The sequence below is a fragment of the Schistocerca piceifrons genome, chromosome 1 (genome assembly GCF_021461385.2).
Source record: "Schistocerca piceifrons isolate TAMUIC-IGC-003096 chromosome 1, iqSchPice1.1, whole genome shotgun sequence".
NCBI lineage: Eukaryota > Metazoa > Arthropoda > Insecta > Orthoptera > Acrididae > Schistocerca > Schistocerca piceifrons.
In genome coordinates this window covers 515,679,395-515,703,645 of record NC_060138.1, presented here as the reverse complement: position 1 = coordinate 515,703,645, position 24,251 = coordinate 515,679,395, and the positions used below count along the sequence as shown (strand labels likewise).

At 42.8% G+C, this 24,251-nt stretch overlaps 1 protein-coding gene across 13 annotated transcripts in view; it reads right to left on the bottom strand.

Annotated features, from left to right (window-relative positions):
- The window catches only part of LOC124797826 (calcium/calmodulin-dependent protein kinase type II alpha chain), a 1,017,246-nt gene that overhangs the window by 318,938 nt on the left and 674,057 nt on the right, over nucleotides 1-24,251 (bottom strand). For all 13 annotated transcript variants that reach the window (XM_047260866.1, XM_047260890.1, XM_047260884.1 and 10 more), the window contains exons 3-4: nucleotides 22,658-22,717; nucleotides 3,036-3,090 (exon numbers count right to left, since the gene is read on the bottom strand). In XM_047260866.1, coding sequence (XP_047116822.1) covers nucleotides 3,036-3,090; nucleotides 22,658-22,717 — 115 coding nt within the window. The remainder of the gene's footprint in view (nucleotides 1-3,035; nucleotides 3,091-22,657; nucleotides 22,718-24,251) is intronic.

Here is a 24,251-nt window from a genome sequence, read left to right as displayed (position 1 = left end):
TGCATGCTTGAGGGTAGCAGACAAGCCTGTCTGCTAGAGAACAGTAGGACCAACGTCGGAACAGGTAGCTATGCTTTCTAAAAGCAGAGAGGTTTCTATTCTTAGTATGGTCCTGTCCGTTCCTTGTCATGTTGGTATAGGAAGCTGCCCCTCTGGCCACTTCCATTTGTATTCGTGAGCCACCTTCAGGAAGGGACCAGGGCAGTCTGTCTGCGGCGAGCGTCTGAAGTGGTAAGATCTCCGGCTAAGCGCGTGTCTGCTAAGTCCGTAGGACAATGGATTTCATAAGTTCAGCCTAACTGAAAATTTAATCACCTTTATTTCAGGTTTAGCTCTAAAATATCTAATGTTATCTTAAATTGCAACGCAGTGTAATTCGAGTGTGAAGTTCAGAATATATTCCGGTAGTTGCTTTGTCACTACTTTGTGAGTAAAGTGGAACCACGTGTTGATCAGTAACTCTAACTAGCATCATCAATCTTCAGTGCGAATGTGCGTGAGATTATAACGTCTCGTCTTGACAATATTTTTCAATATGGCAACTTTTCTTTATGTTTAACCCACGTGGGGTGTACTTTGTGAGACCAGTACCACGTGCTTATACAATTGTTTGACCCATCAGGTTAATAGTAAGACGATAGTAACCAGTTCGAGGTTTTTCTTTTGTAAATTGCTTTTCGATCTAATTTATTTTAATTATCAAAATTATTGTGGAGTTACACTCTTTGTGTAAACCAAGTTGACCACTTGAAGCACGTGGTGTAATCATCAAAGTAGCCCTCAGCTATTCTTTTCGGGAAGACACAGAGTGTTAGTATGAATTTAGTATACCAGTGTGTGGTAATTTCATGACGGACAGGATAGCGCTACGAACGTAAATTCTTTGGTTGAAAATTGAATCGGTTGGTTGTGGTTAATTTCCTCTTGCATATGTTTCAACGTTCTTCGTGTGTTATTTTATGAATGCAGTGTTGTATGCAGTCTCCCAATCTTGGCTCCATATTTGATGTGTTCCGTAAGATTACAATCTCACATTTTCACAATCCTAAATAAGGCACCAGTTTAGTTATGAATCAAGTTTAATATGCTGAAATTTCAATGATCAATGTTGAAATAAATTTCCAAATATAAACTGATTTATTTATTTTTATTTAAATTCTCTTTTATATATATATATATATATATATATATATATATATATATATATATATATATCACCGGTTGTCGTATGACTATTAAAAGATTATAATTAATGTTAGTCTGGTTGGGAATTTGGTAAGCTAGACTGGATACCTGGTGAAACAGTTGCGCAGTAATGCAAGGTTAACTTCCCCAGACAGCTCACAGCTTTTAACCCGCTTTTATTGTCTATCAGTACCGCTTTCAGAAGAAATTAAAGCAACAACATTACACCTTGCGCGAAGACCATGAAAATGAAATGTGAGAAATCGAAGCACAGGCGGAACCTTACTAGCAATCGTTCTTCCCGTGAATCAAGCCCGACTGGAACAAGAAAAGTGGGTGGTGAAAGTGGTACACAAAGTACCCTCCGCCACACGCCTGAAGGTGGTTTGCGGCGTTTAGATGAAAATGTATCGAGACGATTTCATTGTTAGGGGGATGATGTCAAAATTTCATTCGGAAAGGGTACGTAATGTGCGAAGGCGTAGGGTTTCTGAGAGCTACATCTCGCTGCACCATACATTAAATGCAAGCCTGTAAGGTCTTGTAACGGGCGATGTTCCACAAGTATTCATTAGCTGTAAACTGTGGCAATTATCATCGACATATCACAAATGAATGTGGTTAGTTGTGTAAGGTAGCGCCAGCAACGTAGATGCCGCTTGCGGCTGTTTGTTACTAAACATTTGCATTTTCCAAACACGGGCCTCATTCATGGCCTCGTACCGGCTGTAATAATCATTTCGGATAGTTGTTCCCTTGTATGAAAATATCAGCTCAGGATTCTCTAGCATCTGGATAATTATGGCCCTAAATGTTTGGGACTACCAGTACATGAACTCTGACTGAGCCGTCACCTGACATACGTTAAGCGCTGCATTTTGTAGAAGCCACGGGTAAAAGGAGGGGACTGACAGCTCATGTGACCAAGTAACAATTCCGGCTGCGGTACTGCAACAGCTCAGAAGACGTTATTGACATCCGCACCTGGACGAGATTTTCAGAGGCGTACAAAACAGGTTTACAGCGACGATTATGTGCGAAAACCGTATATCTCTGTTGGAGTGAAGGGGACATGTGGAAACATACCACCAACCACCGGCCAGCGACAATAACAGCCAAACTAACGCCCTTAGCTCGAAGTTATACCCCAATTAGGCAAAGTGTGGCGTTGCACCATGTTGTTGTTCTAAGGGAAAAATATATGGAGTTCTACTTTTACTCAGGGCAAATGAAATCTGCCATGCTAAGTATAACTCTCAGCACTAAGTGTTATTCTGCTATGCGAAGAATGAATAGAAAATAGGCTATGAGTTGAGTGCATCGCAAGCAACTGCAAAATAACCTCTGCTCTTCAAGTGCATACTTCAGTTGACATAGATATTATGTACGTGAGAATGAGAAATAAATTTATCCAGACCACTGATGTATTCTCGATAATCCTGGGTTAAATAATTACTTGACCCTTGAAAATGACCCAGTGGACGACACTGGTCGCATTCGGAATATATTTATGCAACTAGCGCTGTTATTTATTAAAATAAGTAGACTTCAGGCACAGAAGACTGTACGCCAGCAGCCTTTACAGATTTTGATCTATAAGACAAAAAAGCTACTATTTATCACCTTTTCTGCTGTCTCTAAGTATATTTCATCGGGTGGTGCAAGAGCTTTTATGCAGACACATTGAAAACTATGAATATACAAAACTTCTCTATCATACAACGAATTTCTGAACAGATAAACTGAAATTAAGTAAAATTATAATGAGAAGTAAAAATATCAAAATAAATGAATTATTTTAAAGCAGCTGCATTTCAAACAGTCTACAGAAAAGTTGTGGGTATACTTACAGATCAAAGACCAAATAGTGGAAGTTCTCTTCCTGTATGGAATCATGGAGGCGCACTGAAACAAAAGACAAAAGGCACGTTTAACAAGAAAAGAAGAACTTCAATTGTGCCAATTATTTATATGAAATATTTTGAAATTCGTATCTATCTTTTTATACACTGTAAATAAGTAATTGCTGCTATTAAAGTTCCAATCCTCGTATATTACTTGAGTTACACGAACTGAAATTCTTGTTTCAGTGTTATCTCGGCAAAGCGAAATGAATGCTCCAGCTCGTGCCTTTGTAAAAGTAAATTATGTGTTAAAACTGTATACATAAAAAATCTCCCTATTCTTTCAAAAGACCTGGTAATTTTAAAAATCGGTTTTGTAGCTTCTGTTTTTGAGAATAACCAGTACAAAAAGTCCGGAAAGGAAAGCTTAAAATATATGTATCGCATTATTCCGGCTTGCGGGAACCTGCAAATCGACACCAAACGTACACTTTCTGGAATTTATAGTGACGAAATTCAGATCTTTCATGTGTTTGTCACAGTGCTATACAACTGTTATTTATCGAAGTTACACATTTCACACAATACCTTAGTCTCAAATACCGTCATCAAAACAGAACTCGTGAAAAAATCTTGCAGGCAAAGGAAGGAAAGAAGAAAAGTATCAAAATTAGTGTTGCCCGCCCCGTTAGCCGTGCGGTCTAACGCACTGCTTTCCGGGCGGGAAGGTGCGCCGGTCCCCGGCACTAATCTGCTGGGGAGGCGTGGAGGGGGGGCGGGGGAGGGAGGAGGGGGAGGGTAGCGAAGAGGGGGACGAGGGGGAGGGGAGGTTCAATGTAGGGTTAGGGGGGAGGGAGGGGGGAAGGTGGAGGAAGGAGGGGGGAAGGTGGAGGAGGGAGGGGGAGGTATGATGTAGGGGGATGGGGGAGGGAGAGGAGGAGGTAGGTGGAAGGTAAGGGAGGGAGGGGTGAGGGGGATGGAGGGGTGGGGAAGGGGGAGGGGGTGTACACTGGGGGGCCGAACCGCACAATAACCCTAGGTTTGGTGTGAGGTGGCGGTGGGGTGAGTGGACTGCTGTAGCCTGTTGTGGGGTTGTGAACCACTGAGGGCTACGGCGGGGACGAAGCCTCTCTGTCGTTTCTAGGTCCCCAGTTCCATACAATACAATACAAAAATTAATGCTTACGTCCCGTACAAGCCGAGGTTTGCATCATACTCTGCAAATAATTTTTACGGTGTGTGGCGGACGGTGGAACTTTATTTGGCGCCCTATCCTGTTCCATTCGCGAATGGTCTGTCGGAAGTATGACTGTCAGTTATCGTTCATTTTGGCTATAGAGTCTTAGATTTATTTGTTGGGGTCGTTTTGCGAGACATACGTGGAAGTAATAAGTTGCCTAGCTGTTAGCAAAAATACTTTGCAATCGATACGGAAATACATTTTCATATTACTAAAGCTTCTTGTGCGATTCCATGTACTTGGCCTCCCTCATTAGCGCAACTGGCGATGACAGGCTCTCTGTTCTGCTGGAGTCTACATTGAGTGGTGCGCTAAGGCGGTCGACATCTGATAGTTGTTGCTCGTAGCCAAAGGCGCGGCGCTGAACAAAAGCAGTGCCTGTACAGCGTTATTTGTTCCTGGATGTACGAAGTTTTCTAAACCCTTACTCAGATCCTCTTGTTTTGAGTTTCTTCTCTTCTCCTATGTTGGGTCAGTTTCCAGTTCCGGGAGTAAAACGCCAGCTGTCCTTTCGCCCTACCACATTTCTTCTTCTTCTTCTTTCCTTAGTCGTTTACGGGCCCTTGAGAAGTAGCAAAGCTCTCTAATGCCTTGCAATGGCGCTTTCGGGACATCAACTTGGGCCTTGATGAGATGTCGATGGCGCAGTCGTGTAACTTGCTTCTTCTCTAGCCATGTGTTTTGGAAAAGGTCTGCACTGAGCAAACAGCTTTTTCCTTATCCACCTATACTTTTTTCGGCGAAGTTTCACCGTCCTCGGTGCGTTCATTTTACTTTCTGTCGTCTAGAAGAATACTGACCTCCTTGGGAGAGCCGCCATGGCTTGACTTTTCCGCATGTGTGCAAGATATTTGAGATTGGGGAAACACTCTCAGACTTCAAAAAGAATGTAATAATTCAAGTTCCAAAAAAGGCATGTACCGACAATTTAACTCTTTGAGTCCTAACTATATGAAGAAATCCATAATTTTACAATTTTTCACGTGATTAACATTCATTATCATATTACGCATCAAAACAAGATTGTCAAAAGGTAAACAGTCATTTGCTTTAAGGAGGTGGTTTCGCTTCGCGACCAATGGAACACAGTTTTCAACCACGCATCATTTCATGTGATATACTACTGACAGCAGTTTCGCAGTTTTCCTAGACAAAATCCCCCCATCTCTAAACTTCCATTAACTCATAACGCCTAAAACAAATTATAGTTAAAAAAACCAGCTAAAATGGGCCTAAATTTTGATAGTTTTTATCGCAACTGCATACTGTCCCAGTGGTGTCATTTCGATAATACTCATAAAAACAGTAATGCAAACTAAAATTTAGAATAACTTAGATATATTTACTTTCACTGTCAATGATGTTCTCGGTACTGCCAATAAAAAAAAGGCAGGTCAGAATCTCCTACAATCACATAGCATCATCTCCGCGCTAACTGTTGCTTTGAACGCTGCAAGTGATTGCTACAGTGTACTACATTCGTAGAAGTACCTCAGTGTACCACTAGTAGTCTCTGTCTTGTTTCATGCGAAAGCCACTGGTACTAAAAACAACGTGGGTGTGGTTTCAGGCAGAAACCATTGGGACTCAGAGCGTTATCAAGTCATGGCTACGCAATAGTGAGACGAGTTATTTTCAAAAAAATGTAAAAACTGGTAGAAGCCGACCTTGGAGAATATCAGTTTGGATTTCGGAGAAATGTAGTAACACGCGAGGCAATAATAATCCTATGACGTATCTTACAAGATAGGTCAAGGGAAGGCGAACTTAAAGTTTATAGCATCAGCAGATTTAGAGAAAACTCTTGACAATATTAACTCGAATACACTTTTTGAAATTCTGAACGCACCAGGGGTAAAATGCAGGGAGCGAATGATTATGAACAGCATGTAGAGAAACAACCAGACTACAGTTATAAGCAGCTGGAGGACATTACAGGTAGCAATAGCTGAGAAGGGAGTGAGGCAGCGTTGTAGCCTATCTTCTATGTTATCGAATCTGTACATTAAGCAAGCAGTAAAGGAAACCAAAGGAAAATTTGGAGAAGAAATTAAAGTTCGTGCAGAAGAAATGAAAACTTTGAAATTGACCGATGACACGGTAATTCAGTTAGAGTGTGTAAAGAAATGGAAGAGCAGTTGAGCGGAACGGACAGCGTCTTGAAAACAGGTAATAAGGTAAACATCAACAAAAGCACGACAAGGGTAATGGAATGTAGTCGAAATAAATAATAGATTAGGAAACTATCCACTTAAAGTAGTAGGTATCTTTACTTATTAAGGCAGCGAAGTAACGAATGATGGTCGATGTCGAAAGGATATAAAATGCAGACTGGCAATAGTACAAAAAGCATATCTGAAAAAAAAGAAATTTAAGTGTTATTTAGTCTTTTCTGACGGTTTTCGGCTGGTGTGTAGCCTTGTACTGAAGTGAAATGTGGACGACAAGCAGTTCAGATAAGGTGAGAACAGAATCTCTTGAAATCTAGGGTTGTAGAAGATCGTTGAAGATTATCTGGGAGGTACTGAATCAAAGAGGGGAGAAAATAAATTCATGCACAAATGAGTGAGAGAAGGGATCGGATGATAGGGCACATCCTGAGGCGTCAATGAATGGTTAGTTTAGTAATGGGAGGAATTGGGAGGTGGGAATTGTAGAGGCAGACATAGGCATGAACAGAGTAAGCAGATTCAAATGGATGTACAACTTGTGGAAGTGCATCTTTCTCGCGGACGTCGAACGACGACTGATGATATAAATAAAGAAAACGAACACACCACAGCTGTGTTACCAATTAAGTTTATTTCAGATGACTAGTTCCGGCACTACACTTCCGCCATCATCGGCTCTTCTATATGTATTTTGTTGCAGTCAGTCAGTGAGTTTATTTCAAATGACTAGTTTCGGCACTACACTTCCCCCATCTTCGGCTCTTCTATATGTATTTTGTTGCAGTCAGTCAGTGGTGTAAACACATTCCTGATGTCTGTAATCCAATACAAGTATTATTATATGGGTTACACGATAAATGGGCCAATAAATCAAAGTACTCTTTTGGTTTATAGGGGATCCGAAGATGGCGTAAGTGTTGAGTCAAAATTAGTCGTTTGAAATAAGTTTCTTTGACGACACGGCTGTGGTAGTTCGTTTTCTTTATTCAAATGGATATAGGGTGCAGTAGTTATTCAGATATGGCGACGCTTGTACGGGATAGACCAGTGTGGAGAGCTGCATCAAACCATTCCTCGCACTGAATACCACAACCTCCACTACCACCAGCACCACCACAGTAACACCAGCAACATAAAAAATGTACACGGTAAAAATATACAATTTTGGCATTATAGCCTTTACGTTTGTAACATTTTAACAAAATGTATGTGCTCTTAAGCATACATTGGTTTTCATGTTGTTAACTGGTTTGCGATGTTACTATTAGTACCCACGTCATGCAATATAATGCGTTGTGTCAAGTAAACTAACATGACACATAATGTCATGCTGTAAACATGACAAGTCATTATGTCATAAAACATGGCATTTGTCATGTCGTGCAATATGACACAGCGTGTCATTGAAGTTTAAGATGGATGCTTCCTATTATAGATGCATCCCTCTCTAAGGAAACGCATAAATTTGCGTCTGTGTGTTCTTACACTCCTCAACATAATTTTTTGTTTTGTGATTTTATTTTATGTTTTTCAATTTTTAAAATTTTTAAGTTTTTTAATGTTTTTTTGTTTTATAGCTAGACACATTACATTTATATACATGAGTCTGTATAAGCAACCATATGAAGAATGGCCATAAATATTTAATATAGTGCATAAAACCCAGCAACTACAAATACAATACTGATCGAAAAATTAAATACTGTGCGAAGTTTATGATAATATTATATGTAAATAGTTCATGTATTGTAGATCAACTTGCGATACAATCACATTACATAGATAAACTTATGTAAAAGCCTACTATATCGCAAGCTGAACGATTCCCACATCAAACAACAAACTATTGAAAGGCATACACGTTGTTATTGTCTTATCTTACAATTCTTGTCATTGTTGAAAAACTCAGGTGAACAATTTTGGCGCGAATTGTTGCAACATCCCGCGTCCGGCCATCCTGATTTAGGTTTTCCGTGATTTCCCTAAATCGCTCAAGGCAAATGCCGGGATGGTTCCTTTCAAAGGGCACGGCCGACTTCCTTCCCCGTCCTTCTCTAATCCGATGAGACCGACGACCTCGCTGTCTGGTTTCCTTCCCCAAAACAACCAACCAACCAACCAATTGTTGCAACAACCAATCAGAATTAAATATGAGTATGATGGCAAAAATAAGTAGAAGAACCGCGAAACAATGTATGCACGACAAACTATTACAAACTACCATTTTTCATTTCTGTACGAAAATTGACCAACTTAAGCGCGTTTTGCACGAAAATAAATTTTCTACAAGATGGCACAGTAGTTTTGGAAGAAATCGCAGTAAAACATTTTCGATTGTTTAGAATGATGGTGACCTCCATTCTTAAAATATTTTTATACCGATTTTCGAGTTAGTTTAATTTTCTGCGTGGTCATCGATAAAGCTTTAAATGCTAAATAACAGTACATCATTTTATACTGGGCTGGGCGAAATTCGGGGTTTGTTCATACATTTTTTCGCACGTTCAAAGGTTTTTAGAAGATTTTAAGCTACTGGTGAACAAAATCTTTAAAATATTAACAACGAAATGATAATCAACTGTAAGAACCATTTTTTTAAATTACGTCAGAATGCAGAGCTCAAAATCTAACAAATTCTACGAAACACAGTTTCATGTCCAGATGCGTCATCTTTCGAACGTACAACCCCAACGACGAAAATTTTTTTGCAAACGCCTCTTGTAATTGCCGTAAGAATATATTTTGTATCGTCATCTGTATCACTTTAAAATGTCTTAGCGTGTGCGATTCGCGTAAAACAGAATTTTACGTGCATTTTGTGTGTAACTTCAAACCGCTATATCGTGGAAACGGATAAAGGTTTCACAAAACGACAGGACGACCATTTGTCTACCTTATTATAAAATTTGAACGTATCGCACACGTCTGAAACACGGAATTGGTAAGCGAAAAGAACTCATAAAAACGTGTTTATTGCACGTATAATCCGAAAGAAGCAAGATTTTTTCAAACGGTAAAACTTATCGCAGACTAAGATGCGATACACCGGTTGACCGAATTTGAAACATCAGTCTCGCATCAGATTGAAGTTATTTAAGGCTGACTGCTTTTGCACTTAAAATTAGAACGGTGCACATACAAATGGTGCCATTAGCTAAGCATTAATTTCAGTCCAGTTAGAATCTTTTGCAAAAGGAATTAATCGATTACACTATTTGCTTGGTCACCAACTCAGTTCGTCATTCAAGCCTTGCTTAATATACTGTAACACAGTTACATTAAGACAGATGTTGCAATGGCTTTACAAGTGGCCGCTGGTCTGAGCTAAGCTAGGAACCTTTTACCCTACGTTTTAGCTCAAAGAGAAACCGAACACCAGCACCCCTTCCCCTTTTCAAACAGCGATTCTCTGTGTGACCTTTTCATACATATTTGTTACAGCGCCTCCGCGCTTTAACGATAGTACCACATATAAATCATTATTATGATGCTTATCCATTACGGATATTTTAGAATCGTGACTGTATATTGAATGTAAATAAGTTATACACAACTGCAACCAGTCACTTTTTTTTTGAATAATAATGCTTTATTCCATGAACCGGTTTTCGAACCTTTTCAGGTTCATCTTCAGATGGTTTCGGGAGGATCCGGGAAGTTACATCATTACTGGTAGTAGCATAATGCTGGGTGCTGGTTTGCGACAGTATATGCGGCTTTTTTCGGATCTGTCTGCCTCCATTTTGATGTCCAGAACACTTTCACACAAACTATATTAGTTTACACTTTGACAGTGACACTTTTCCAACATCCAGCATGCGCTTTTTGCTGGATGCTGGATGCTGGAAAAGTGTCACTGTCAAAGTGTAAACTAATATAGTTTGTGTGAAAGTGTTCCGGACATCAAAATGGAGGCAGACAGATCCGAAAAAAGCCGCCTATACTGTCGCAAACCAGCACCCAGCATTATGCTACTACCAGTAATGATGTAACTTCCCGGATCCTCCCGAAACCATCTGAAGATGAACCTGAAAAGGTTCGAAAACCGGTTCATGGAATAAAGCATTATTATTCAAAAAAAGTGACTGGTTGCAGTTGTGTATAACTTATTTACATAAAATCATTATTAGTTGGAGATGACAAACTTTACCAAAAAATAAGCTCCATTGAAGACGACAGTCAACTAAGAGAACATCAGAATGTGATATTGCAGCATACATGTAGAGTGATCAGCCACAACATTATGACCACCGATCTACTATCGATATAAACCCGTCCAAGCGATAGAAGCATCACCTTGCGAGAAATGACAGCTAGTCACACACGCGCGCAGTGCGTGTAGTATCTGGGCGTGCTGTCCGCGTGTAGAGGGGGAAGGCGCGTGATCTGAGTCTGACCGAGGGCAGGTTGTGATGGACATCAGGTTCGGCACGAGTATTCCGGAAACTGCACAACTTGTCGGGTGTTCGAGGAGTGCTTTGGTGAGTATCCTCAACACGTAGCGAAACCAGACGTCGTGATGATGGGCGGCCTCCCCTCATTAGAGATGCCGGACGCTGCATGCTGAGCTCACTGGTAATAAAACAGGACGGTCGGCGAATTGTGACGGAACTGACAGCAGGCGTTAATGCTGGGCAGAGCATAAATGCGTCTGTACACACAGTGCTCCGAACACTCCTAACGATGGGTCTCCACAGCCGACGACTACGCATGTGCCAATGTTAACACAACGGCTTCGACAACAAACAACTGAAATGGACACGTGACCATCGGCACTGGACGTTGGCGAAGTGGCAAAGCGCTGCAAGGTCCGATGAATCTCGATACCTTCTTCATCATGGCGATGGGTGGGCGCGAATCCGTCGTCTTCCTGGGGAATAGCTCCTAGACACCTGCACTACGGAACACAGATAATATGGCGGCGGCTCCATTATGCTCTGGGGAACACTTTTGTGGGCTTCCACAGATCCAGGGAGCTCGTGCAAGACATCATGATGGCCAAGGAGTATCGTACACTGATTACAGACCACATACACTCCTTCATAAAGATCATGCTTCCCGATGGTAATGGCATTTTTCAACAAGATAATGCGCCATATCACAAGGCCAGGAGTGTGATGGAATGGTTCGAAGTACACAATGGCGAGTTCCAATTGATGTGCTGGCCCCCTAAGTTGCCAGATCTGTACCCGAATGAACGCATGTGGAATGTGATTGTACGTGGTGTCCTCTTCCAAGGAATTTACGGAGAATTAGGTGACAAGTACGTGCGAATGTGGTGCCAGTTTCTTCCAGCGACCTACTAAGGCCTCACTGCTTCTATGTCACGACACGTCGAAGTTGTTATCCGTGTCAAGATTGACATACCGGCTACTAGGTCGGTGGTCATAGCATTATGGCTGATCAGTGTATTTTGCCTCAAGAAAAAAAATTAATCCGCTAAAAATGTCGCAATCTCACCGGTGCACGGTCGAGGAGAAAATTAAAAAAAAACTTTTTACTCACGGGTGATCCCTTTTTAAAACTTATTTATTAAAACGGAAACAGGTAGAGAGTACGAGCTGTAATCCGAAGATTCTTCAGCTACGTGTGGACTCATAGTGCTTAGAAGCCACTGAACGCGTGTCTCACTAGCGCGGTCGACACAGGTTGTCTACGTGTTCGTCGGACGATGTGCTGGACACCTCGATAGGTACTTCACTTACGTGTCCCATGAGAGTCACATCATATAGCTTCGACAATATAGCCGTCCGACAACCGTAAACGTTTGTGGCGCACCAGCTATGTATACACGAGCTCATCTCCTTGTCGCACGTCTTCCTCTTTATCGCTCATTTGTTTCTTGACCCTCGTAACGACATTGTACGAGACGAATATTTCCTCGGAGCTTTTAGCCTTTATAGGAAGAGCTCGTCAGCCAGGAAAATGCATGGTAGATCGCAAGCCTTGCGTCCGAAACTTGTTTGTATTAGATTTTGCAACATTCTTACTTCTACAGACATAACTGACATTGCCTCTGTAACATGCGGCTTGTAACGCGACGTGTCTGACTTATTTCGTGATACGGCTCCATATTTTGTTTGACAACACCTCATTTGTTGCCGGCCGCGGTGGTCTCGCGGTTCTAGGCGCTCAGTCCGGAATCGCGCGACTGCTACGGTCGCAGGTTCGAATTCTGCCTCGGGCATGGATGTGTGTGATGTCCTCAGGTTAGTTAGGTTTAAGTAGTTCTAAGTTCTAGGGGACTGATGACCACAGATGTTAAGTCCCATAGTGCTCAGAGCCATTTGAACCTCATTTGCTGGACTGTTTCAGTCGCTTATGTTCTTTGCTCCTCTCCTCTATCGGTCTAACGATCTGCCAAGGAAGTGGCCGTGCGCTTCTAGGCGCTGCAGTCTGGAACCACGAGATCGCTACGGTCGCAGGTTCGACTCCTGCCTCGGGCATGGATGTGTGTGATGTCCTTAGGTTAGTTAGGTTTAACTAGTTCTAAGTTCTAAGGGACTAATGACCTCAGAAGTTGAGTCCCATTGTGCTCAGAGCCAGAACCATTTTTGATCTGCCAAGGAGATGCAGTGGATACTACACTGGACTCGCTTCCGGGAGGACGAAGGTTCAATCCCGCGTATGGCCATCCTGATTTGGGTTTTCCGTGATTTCCCTAAATCGCTCCAGGCAAATGCCGGGATGGCTCCTTTGAAAGGGCACGGCCGAATTCCTTCCCCGTCCTTCCCTAATCCGATGAGACCGATGACCTCGCTGTTTCGTTTCTTCCCCTACACAACCCAACCCAAGAATTAAAGTATAGGGCCGGTTTCCTTCCCGTACCTGTCCATTTCGACTTGATCATCGTCTCTAAGCCGGTCGGGTGGCCGAGCGGTTCTTGGCGCTACAGTCTGGAACCGCGCGACCGCTACGGTCGCAGGTTCGAATTCTGCCTCGGGCATGGATGTGTGTGATGTCCTAGTTCTAGGGGACTGATGACCTCAGCAGTTAAGTACCATAGTGCTCAGAGCCATTTGAACCATTTTTCGTCTCTAACGATCTTGTCGTCGACTAGACGTTAACCCTTATCTTTATTCCTTCCAGTAGCCTGTGTCACACAAGACTCGCCACACTGTAGAGGTATACAGCTTACATTCGCTTCTAGGATACCTATGATGGCTTTACCGTTACGAAGCAGACCTTCCATTTGGCGAATGAGAGTTGAATACAGTGAATGCTGTGTCTCGTCAGCATTTTTTTACCGATTTTTTTGTTCTTTTTTTTGTTTCGCGAGTGGAACAGATAAACGACACTTCGATTTACTTTTCTTTTCTTGAGCCCGTTATGTTCCAGGTATCCGTTGCTGACATACTTCTTACCCGAGGCTCTCTTTGTCTGACAGCGTGGGAGCTCTACGGATCAGAGTCGTCAGCACGATAGTTCCTGCGGCAGACAGCAGTACAGTAGGTCCAACCACATTGGAGGGTTAGCTGCGAAGGGTCCAGATGTTCAAATGTGTGCGAGTTTCTAAGGGACTGAATTGCTGAGGTCATCGGTCCCTACACTTACACTCTACTTAAACTAACTTACGCTAAGAACGACACACACACCCATGCCCGAGGGAGGACTCGAACCTCCGACGGGAGCGGCCGCGCAGTCCGTGACATGGCGCCTCTAGCAGCGCGGCCATTCCGCGTGGCAAGGGCCCAGAGTAACATATGTTTCTAGAGAAGGGCATCCGTACTTTTAATAGTTGCAGGGGTAACAGTACAGATGACTGATACGGCCTCGTAACATAGGCAAACATGACCTTACTATGATGGTACTGAGGACATATGACCCGGACGCTTTCGATACATAATCTGAAGCTCGATTTGACCTCTTTTCCTGTAACTCAGCAACGGCCTGCTTAGCATCCCAGGCACGCCAGGGGCCAGGGAACACGCGTATCTCTCGAGTTGACTTAAGTCTGCGTGGCCAGTCTGTCAATTTATTTACTTGAGAAACACGATACTCGATTCTGGTGGAAGACGGTCTTCTATTACGTCAGATGTCGGCTATCTAAGGGAGTTGCAGGCAAAATGGAATGGCGTTTGAGGCATACGGACTTTCTTGGTGTGCAGCGTAATGTGTACACTATATATGATAAAATACTTGTATTTACCTGCTGTACCACGGTGGTTGCGGAGGGGGTGTCTTACACTGTGGGTTCTACCTGTATGCTGTCCCCAGTGATGCTAAGAGGCGTTTAGCCGTAGTTACATTCGTAAATTCGGTTTGCTTTACGCTTATTTCTATCTGTTGTCTCCATGCTCTGTGGATAATTCATAAATATTATGAGTTGTGCCTGTAATGTGTCTCAGCATGAAGGCAACTTTAATTTTCCTGTCTTAATTGAATCTGTGTGACGGGTCTGGTTAAAATTACATTCAAACACTTTCAAACAAATTTTAAACACTTTCAAACAAATTTTAAGGAAGCAAGTTTGTACATTACTGTGTGCCTGTGTCTGTTTATGTTACAAATATTCTGTTTGTTGGGTTAGAGCCCAATTTGTAGTTTAGGAGTATTATCTGGGCTTGCTTGAATATGCAGGGTTAAATATATCACTGTCAGATGAAGCCAGCTGGGCGTTGTTTCTTAAGTTTATTTGCATATCATTTATTGTTGCCGATTTGTTTTATAGTGTTCTTTAACTTTGGTTCACTGCCTGCTTTGAGGTGATAGTTAAATGTTCATTCACATTAGCTTTATGGTATGTAATCTCTGCTAATGGAAACGTTTATCGCTCTTTTAGTTAATACTGTGCTCGTTAATCTATGTTGAAATAGAACCACCGGAGTGAGATAAAGCTTAATGGTTCGCTTTTTCCAGCTAAACTGTCCAATTTCTAATTCTAAAATTGTATTGTTCGTTTTTTGGCGTTTGGTAAATCTTAACAGCTGCTATCTCCAGTAACATTGTTCAGTTTCTAAAATTGGACTGTTTATTTGTTGGCATGTATCGACGTTTCTCGGAATTACTAAGGACCTGCTATCGAAACACACAAATATTTCCAGTACTAGTTTAAACAAATACATTGTCTTTTTCTGGTTCAATTGTTAGTTTTTGGCAACCTGGCCCCTTACCACTCCCAGCCTCTCGCTAGCTACAGCATTTAAACATGCAGCTCTATCACAAGGCTTACTGATGGTGACATCCTCCTGGGTAAAATGTTCAGGCCGTAAGACAGACCCCCATTCGGAATTACAGGAGGGGAATACTTGGGAAGATATCGTCGGGAAAATGAAACGGGTGTAGTACGGATTGGGCCGTGCAGCATTAAGTTCCTTAATCATGTCGACAGGCTGAAAAAAAGAAGGAACAGTGTAGGAGTATGTCTAATAATGCAAAAGAAAATACTACGAATAATACTGGGAACAGATTATTATGACAGCTAAGAGAGACACCTAGCACAACGACGTACGTAGATGATGGATACATTGAATAAAATTTATGATAGGATCAAATAAATTGTTCAGTGTGTTAAGATAGTTAACTGAGATGGGGACTGCATTTCCACAAAGAAAAAACGAAGAAAATGGAAATTAGTAGAGCATGGACTGCGGGATGAAATAAAAGCAAAAGCCACCCTGTAGAACACTGCACAAGGCACGATTTAATTAGTGCAAAGACCTCATTTAGGAATGATTCAGGAAGGTTTCATACATGGGAGACACCTGGAGGTACCGGAAGGTTTAATGTAATCGGTGTTTGAGATTAGGTGTTTTTCTCTGCAACAAGTGAAAGGAACATTTAATTAGATAGGTAAACGTAAGCACCAGCTCCTAACTGTACTCTTCATTAAAATTAACCTCTTTTAGGAGCTTCAATGGCAGAAACATACCCTTGAACTTCGACACGCAGTAAAGTTCTTCCCGTGGATCCTTGCTAACCAGACATTTAAATATAATTTTTTTACCTCCATCGTAATTTCTTCTGTAAGTCGGCATAGAAGTACGAAAGGCATTTTGGTGTAAAAAAAAATGATGATTATCCCGACTGCACAACTCACGACATGCGGACAAGATGCGGAGTCGCTGGTGTCACGGAGTGGTGGGCTTCTTCGAAGTGCTGTTTGAAGTAATGTGCGCCGGCCACGGTGGCCGAGCGGTTCTAGGCGCTTCAGTCCGGAACCGCGAGGCTGCTATGGTCGCAGGTTCGAATCCTGCCTCGGGCATGGATGTGTGTGATGTCCTTAGGTTAGTTAGGTTTAAGTAGTTCTAGGGGACTTATGACTTCAGCTGTTACGTTCCATAGTGCTCAGAGCCATTTTTTAGGGGACTTATGACCTCAGCTATTAAGTCCCATAGTGCTCAGAGCCATTTGAACCATTTCTTTGAAGTAATGTGCGGTTATACTGCCGTAGACAAGGCAGGTCGGAATGGACAGTGAATGACGTTTCGTCTTCTGCAGGTGTTACCGCGGAGTAAACATATCATATACATTCAAAGAGTACGTTTGGCGAATGCTGACACGATGCTGATGAAGCAGCCACGGATTATGCCTTGAAACACTTTGTTCGAATGGCTGCCTCAGTCATTACATTCTTACATGCTGAATAATGACTTCTTCGTGAAACAAGTAGTTTGATGCGGCGCGGCATCAATAGACAAGGACCAGCTAGAAGCGACGATATGAAAGTGAGTGTTTTAGCTGGTTCTTGTCTGCTTGCGAGACGCTGCTGCAGTCTTGGTATCAGCCTTACACCTGGGTGGCGAATACTGCACGTCACGTACCAAATGTTGAAATGTGTGTGAAATCTTATGGGACTTTACTGCTAAGGTCATCAGTCCCTAACCTTACACACTACTTAACCTAAATTATCCTAAGGACAAACACACACACCCATGCCCGAGGGAGGACTCGAACCTCCGCCGGGACCTGCCGCACAGTCCATGACTGCAGCGCCTTAGACCGCCGTCGCGTACCATAAAAGTTTGTACGTTTCTATCTCACCAACTAAAACTGATTTGTACACAGTACTGAGTTGTGCATTCAGAAAAATGGGCACTCGTGTCAACACATCACCCAAATGGACATTGCGGCAGCAGAGCATTCATCTGAACATAACCAAGTATGTACAGCATGTTGCATCCAACCCTAAAAATTTGAAGTTTCTAGCTCCATTACTGAAACTGATAAAAATTTAACTTAATACTGATCTGTACACAATTTGAATACATCAGCTACATTATAGGATAACATAACGTTGTATTTAGAGCAATAATAATAAGTTAAAACAATATTAATAGCTCGTTGCCGTAACTTTATGAAAGATAATTAAATAAACTATGTTCATAACATCGCAGATTGAAAAACATTTGTTACACTTAGTTGTCTAAATATTCCTTTCACTTATTATTTTCTAAGTTACCGAGAAAAATACGAGGGGAGTTCCATGTTGATTTACACTATTTTTTCCCATTATGCATGAGGCGCTATTTGACTCATAATTACGGTAGTCCTGTGGTATACCCTTAGTGGAAGGACAGACAATTTTTCCAACTGCGGCCATTACGCGAGCGAACAATATAGAGTGTGGTCGTCAAGAACAGTGAAGAGGTTTCTGTGGAATGAGGGTGTAAACAGTGCGGATATTAACAAGCGATTGGTGGCAGTCTGTGGAGAGTGCACGCCGTAACAAAAAACATTCTCTTGCAACACAACGCTCGTCCCCGCACGAGTCGAAGAACCACGGCCGCCATCGCTGAAATTGGGTCCCAGGTTCTGACACACCCACCGTAATCTCATGAATTGACTGACCATTTCTGATTACCGCCTACTCGAGGCTATGAAGATACCTGTGACCGGTCATTGTATTGTATTGTATTGTATTGTACTGTACTGTACTGTACTGTATGGAACTGGGGACCTAGAAACGACGGAGAGGCTTCGCCCCCGCCGTAGCCCTCAGTGGTACACAACCCCACCCAGGCTACAGCAGTCCACTCACCCCACCGCCGCCCCACACCGAACCCAGGGTTATTGTGCGGTTCGGTCCCCAGTGGACCCCCCGGAAACGTCTTACGCCAGACGAGTGTCACCCCAATGTTTGCGTGGTAGAGTAATTACGGTGTACGCGTAAGTGGAGAAAGTGTTTGCGCGGCAATCGCAGACCTAGTGTAACTGAGGCGGAATAAGAGGAACCAGCCCGCATTCGCCGAGGCAGATGGGAAACCGCCTTAAAAATCCTCCACAGGCTGGCCGCCACACCGGACGGATTCGGGCCGGGGACCGGCACGTCTTCCCGCCCGGAAAGCAGTCCGTTAGACCGCAAGGCTAACCGGCCGGGCGGCCAGACATTACTTAGCAGTCTTCCAGGAACTGCGAACCCAACGTCACGAGAATACGGTGTGGCAGTACGTGGAACCCCATTTCAACGATGGCAGGCGTGGTTTTTCGACTCGTTTCTGAAGGCGTGTTGTCATGTTGCAAGAACTTTTTCCTGATGGTGCACGCTCTCCACACACTGCCACCAATCGCCTGTGAATATCCGCAGTGTTTCGATCCTCCTTCCGCAGAACGCAAATCGTCCAGCCTTGGTTCAAAATGGTTCAAATGGTTCTGAGCACTATGGGACTAGCCGGCCAGTGTGGCCGTGCGGTTAAAGGCGCTTCAGTCTGGAACCGCGTGACCGCTACGGTCGCAGGTTCGAATCCTGCCTCGGGCATGGATGTGTGTGATGTCCTTAGGTTAGTTAGGTTTAATTAGTTCTAAGTTCTAGGCGACTGATGACCTCAGAAGTTAAGTCGCATAGTGCTCAGAGCCATTTGAACCACTATGGGACTTAACTTCTGAGGTCATCAGTCCCCTAGATCTTAGAACTACTTAAACCTAACTAACCTAAGGACAGCACACACATCCATGCCCGAGGCAGGATTCGAACCTGCGACCGTAGCGGTCGCGCGATTCCAGACTGTAGCGCCTAGAACCGCTGGGCCACTCCGGCCGCCTCCAGCGTTGTCCTTGGTGAACACACGCCATGTCGTCCTGCTACCGACGGTTAGAGCAAAGTACTACATCTGTACTCATTACAACTGCAATGAGTCAAATGGCGCACAATGGATGACGGCAGAAATAAAAGTGTACATCAGTATAGAATGCCTCTCGTAGCTTATCTGAAACACACTATAGATCATACAGTGGGAATACAGATTTTTTAAACTTAAATTTTTCCCACGAGCACATGAAGATCTTGGGTTATGGAAGTCAAACTAAAACCAAAGAAATTGTAATAAAATTGCCAGAGAATATACTTGTAACGATTTTCATGAGGCACCGTGTCGGTAGCGAGCGCTGAATGAAGATGGATAGTAAATACAATTTCAGGGCCAAGGGAGGCTGGTGTGTCGCACGGTAAGCAGTGGAGCGATCAACAGGTGTTCGGGGTCGAAGCGAGCTGCGGTGCGGTGCTGGACGGGCCGCCCCTGCAGATTCCAATCTGCACTCCAGAGAACGCCGCGCGCTGGCCCAGTGTTCGCCAAATCCGTGCACCGACGGACAGAATTTAGACCGAACGTCGGGTTGCCAGGTGTTCCCGAGTTTTGTTCGTGAAATGACCTGCACCGCGACTTCTGGGAGCTGCACAATCCACCACAAAAAATTTCAAACCGTCGCTACAGATAAATGGGCAGTATGTGAAGGACAAACTCTCAAGTTTTATTTTTATTTTTTTATGTCTTATGTGTGTTCACATTGCATCACCGGGCATCCATCTAATCGGTAGTCCAATTTCATGCATGTCCGACCCAGATAACACGATAACACGACTGACGGTACGAAAAATTGTTAGGATACGGTGCCCCAATTCTTCCAGGTTCTACGGTCGAGGTGGACATTAACGACATTCTTGATGTAATCTCCTAAGAGAACACTGCAAGACTTCAAGTCCGGCCTCAATACAGAATATCCAACGACACGGCAACATCTTGTTCAGGTAATCTCGCGCACAACTGTGGAAATGTGGAGGGGCTCCATTTTCTTGAAAGATGAAATCCCTGCTCACGTTGTGCTATGAACCACAATTCAGCAGCATGTCGAGATAGTGGTACCATTAACAGTTCTCTCATCGAAGGAGAAAGGTCCATGTTCCGATATTTTTTTCTTTTTTTTTAACCACCCGTACTTAGCCTCAATTTCCTGCAAACTTCATCTGCCAGCATTAGACGAACTTGAAAACGTTTGCTTGATGTTAATGACTAATGTTTCTAGAATGAATGTTTCACTCTGCTACGGATCGTAAAGCGTTTCCAAACTCTTACCAGATCCAAAGTAGGATCAGATAATATGGGACAGCGGATTGTACCGGACAAGAGCTATCTCCAAGCTCTACTGCTAGTGGAAGCACCCAAACCCCACTGTAGTGTGAACTATGGAGGAACATGACCACTCAGGCGATTTACAATCAAAACAACAGTGCTTTTCAAAGTGGTAACAAGTTATCTGTTAACAGTGAGTTTTTCGGTGTACAAACGTTACATTACTGCAAACAGAACACAACACTACAAAGTTATGTTACATTTTTACTGTATCTTTCGATACAACTGATATTATTGTCTACATTGTAGACTGTAACAATACCTAGCAAATAACAAAGAGTATGTTAAACCGCGATAAGTTCGTGTTACGTAATATAAAGTAATGTCGAGTTGTAAAGGACAAACCAGGTAACTGAAATTTTTATGTTTTTTTTTTCTTTTGATAAGGTGTATATGGAAAAGTCACGACATAAATGCGATTAAAATGACGTGAAGGAAGTCGTAGAAAAATTCAGACTTTTTAAAATGTCAGTCAGGAAAGCGAGCGAGAAAAAAAGTAAATTAGGAAATAGACTTTTCGGGAAAACAACCGTTTTAGAAATAAGTTTTTTTATATGAATGTCTGCTTATTTGTGTCAACACTTCTCCGACGTCCCAATATACAACTCGCATATATTTTAGCTTAATTTTCATAATCATTTACGGCACAGTTAAATCTTTTTGTAACAAAAATAACTTTACACGTTAATATTTTGTGTCCGAAACAACACTCCTAAAATTTTAATGATCAAAATTTACAAGGTGGAAAAATGTACAAAAAAAAATCATTTAACTATGTTGTTGTAACATTGAGTTTTATACATATGAAGATAGTAACTGTTCCCGAAAGAACAGATACCATTGATGATCGCGCAGCTTCTCTAGAATAAATGATAATCAATTGAAAACCTCCGCCGCCTACAGGTGTTGTTGATATACCTCGATGGGGACAGCTGAAAATGTGTGCCCCGACCGGGACTCGAACCCAGGATCTCCTGCTTACATTACGTATGTAGATTGTGGACAGATGGGAATGTGGGTCTCACGGGAAGCGTGCAAGGGATAAGACTCTGTAGTCGCGCTATTCATCTGTGTCCTCGGTGGCTGAGATGGATGGAGCATCTGCCATGTAAGCAGGAGATCCAGGGTTCGAGTCCGATCGGGGCACACATTTTAGCTGTCCCCATCGAGGTATATCAGCAACACCTGTCGGCAGCTGTGGGTTTCAATTAATTACCATTTATTGAGCTTTATAATTTTGTTAAGTAATGTATCGTAGTATTTTTGGTGTGAAGAATTTTTCGATAACACTTTGAAAACATATAATTTCGGTAAAGCTTACTTGACCGATACTATGCAACCTTCCGCTACGCTGTGTGTCCAATCGGGACTCGAACCAATTTCGAGGGCAGTGCTCTTACTGAGTGTTGCGCTATGCAGGCACCACTCCAAAAGCTACACGCAGAATTGAAGCTCTGAGGTCGAGTTAGAAGTCGCGCCTGTACAGCTCAGCAGTCGGTAAAAAAAACTTCGTACCACGGTACCACTTGAACTAATGTATACTCCGAATTGTGAAAACGAACTGTAGTATGACATTTCCAGTGTTGAGAAGTCTGCATGGGCATATTCCGAAAGCCAATAAATTAAAAAAAATTCTCGATAAAAGCACTGCCGTCGAAATCCGAAGCTCTGGTTCTGGCATACAGTTTTCAGCTGCCGGAAATCTGAACAACTGACATTTCGGCTACAAGAAAATTGTAGCAGTTGTATCGTTTTGCTTCATCAAGCGATACTGCGACCGTTGGTCACGAAATTTCACCCTCTATCCGTCTTTGGCTTACTGAAGTTTACTAGGCTGTCGGAATGAGAAAAAACGGAAAGACACACACTTACCTATGTTCGGATGTTGCAGCTTCCTGCATATACGAGCTTCTCTTTCGAGCTTCTGGAAATCTGGAACATAAGAACAAACATTTAATTACAAAATACGTAGAAAATATTATTAAGTAAGAATTTTTTCATAAATTATTCGAGTGAGTCGGACTCGATCACACAAAATAACATTTTATGCCGGTACATGACAAAATTTTTAAAGTGTAACACCTTTTTTGCCAGACAGTGTTTAATTCCTTCAGACATATCGCTCTCTTTTGCTGTACTTTAAGGAAGTCATAAAATTATCAATTTAAGCATAAGCAGTATATAAAAAAAGCAAAGACAGCAATAAACAGAAGATCGTATCAAAAGGTAGAGATTAGGTAACGATAAATTTGCGAAGTAGACGTGCGTGTTTCATAATATTTAGGAAAGACCACATCATGGGCAACAGATCCAAAAGCGTAGTGCCAGGCGAATTTAACCTATGAAAGTACTAAAACTTCCTACTCCGTCATGATTCCCGCCTTCATCATGTAGGATGCATTTCCATTCTTCCCAACAACGTCCAACATATTCATAGACTTGCGAGTGACTGCGTTACAATTACTTGTCAAAATAACGTATATAAGGCTTTCAGAAACAGTCTAAAAGCTCGTAAGAGTGTTGCAGGGTAGGTTGTGCTGAGAACCAATGGTTAAAGAAATTCGAGACGTTGCACCCTTTCCGAGTTCCTTAGCATGAAGTTAGGCACTCAGGTCGTTACGCGCGGAAATTTATGCGGCCCGCTAGAGACGGTATCGCCAAATATGTACTTCGTTTTGTTTCCTAAAGCCGAACAAGAGAGCGATACAAGAACTGGACATGAGACGGTAGTAAGGATCGAAACCGAGCCAAAGATGGACCAGTTTCGCGTGCCTATCTAGGCAGTGGGGGGGGGGGGGGGGGGGGGTGATTGGTTAACTTCAATGTTAATTAGATCGGAAACGGTGCAAGGTTTCGAATTTCTTCTGAACGATTATTTCTCAGCAGAGTCTACCCTGCAACACGCTTACAAGGTTTTCAGGCTCTTTATGACTATGTTGTATAATATACACTGGTGAGCCAAATACCGCCCACCGCAATATTGTAGGCAGCCTTTTGATGCCGGAGGCACGTGACGTAGTAAGTAAAGCACATAAGCGGCGCATACACGAAAGGGGAATTATTTTAAAGACAATATGGGCCGTGAATGAATGGGAAATTATTTTAATGGCAATACGGGCCGTGAATGAATGGGGAATTATTTTAATGACAGTACGGGCCGTGAATGAGGATATTCACTGACATTAGCGACTCTGATGAACGGCAGATCGTTATGGCCCAGCGCCCGGCAACTGGCATATCGGAAACGGCGAAGCTGGTCGGCTGTGGGGCGCTTATACTGTGAGCATCTGGGGAAGGCGACTGAAAGACGGTAAAACTAAGAGTAGGTGACAAGGTGTTGAAACCTCACGCAACAGAACGTGGACGTCGAAAGCTTCTCAGCTCTATAAAGCAGGATAGGCGGCAATGTATGGCAGATCTGACGACAGTGTACGATGCTGGTGCAGATACAAGTGTTTCGGTGTTC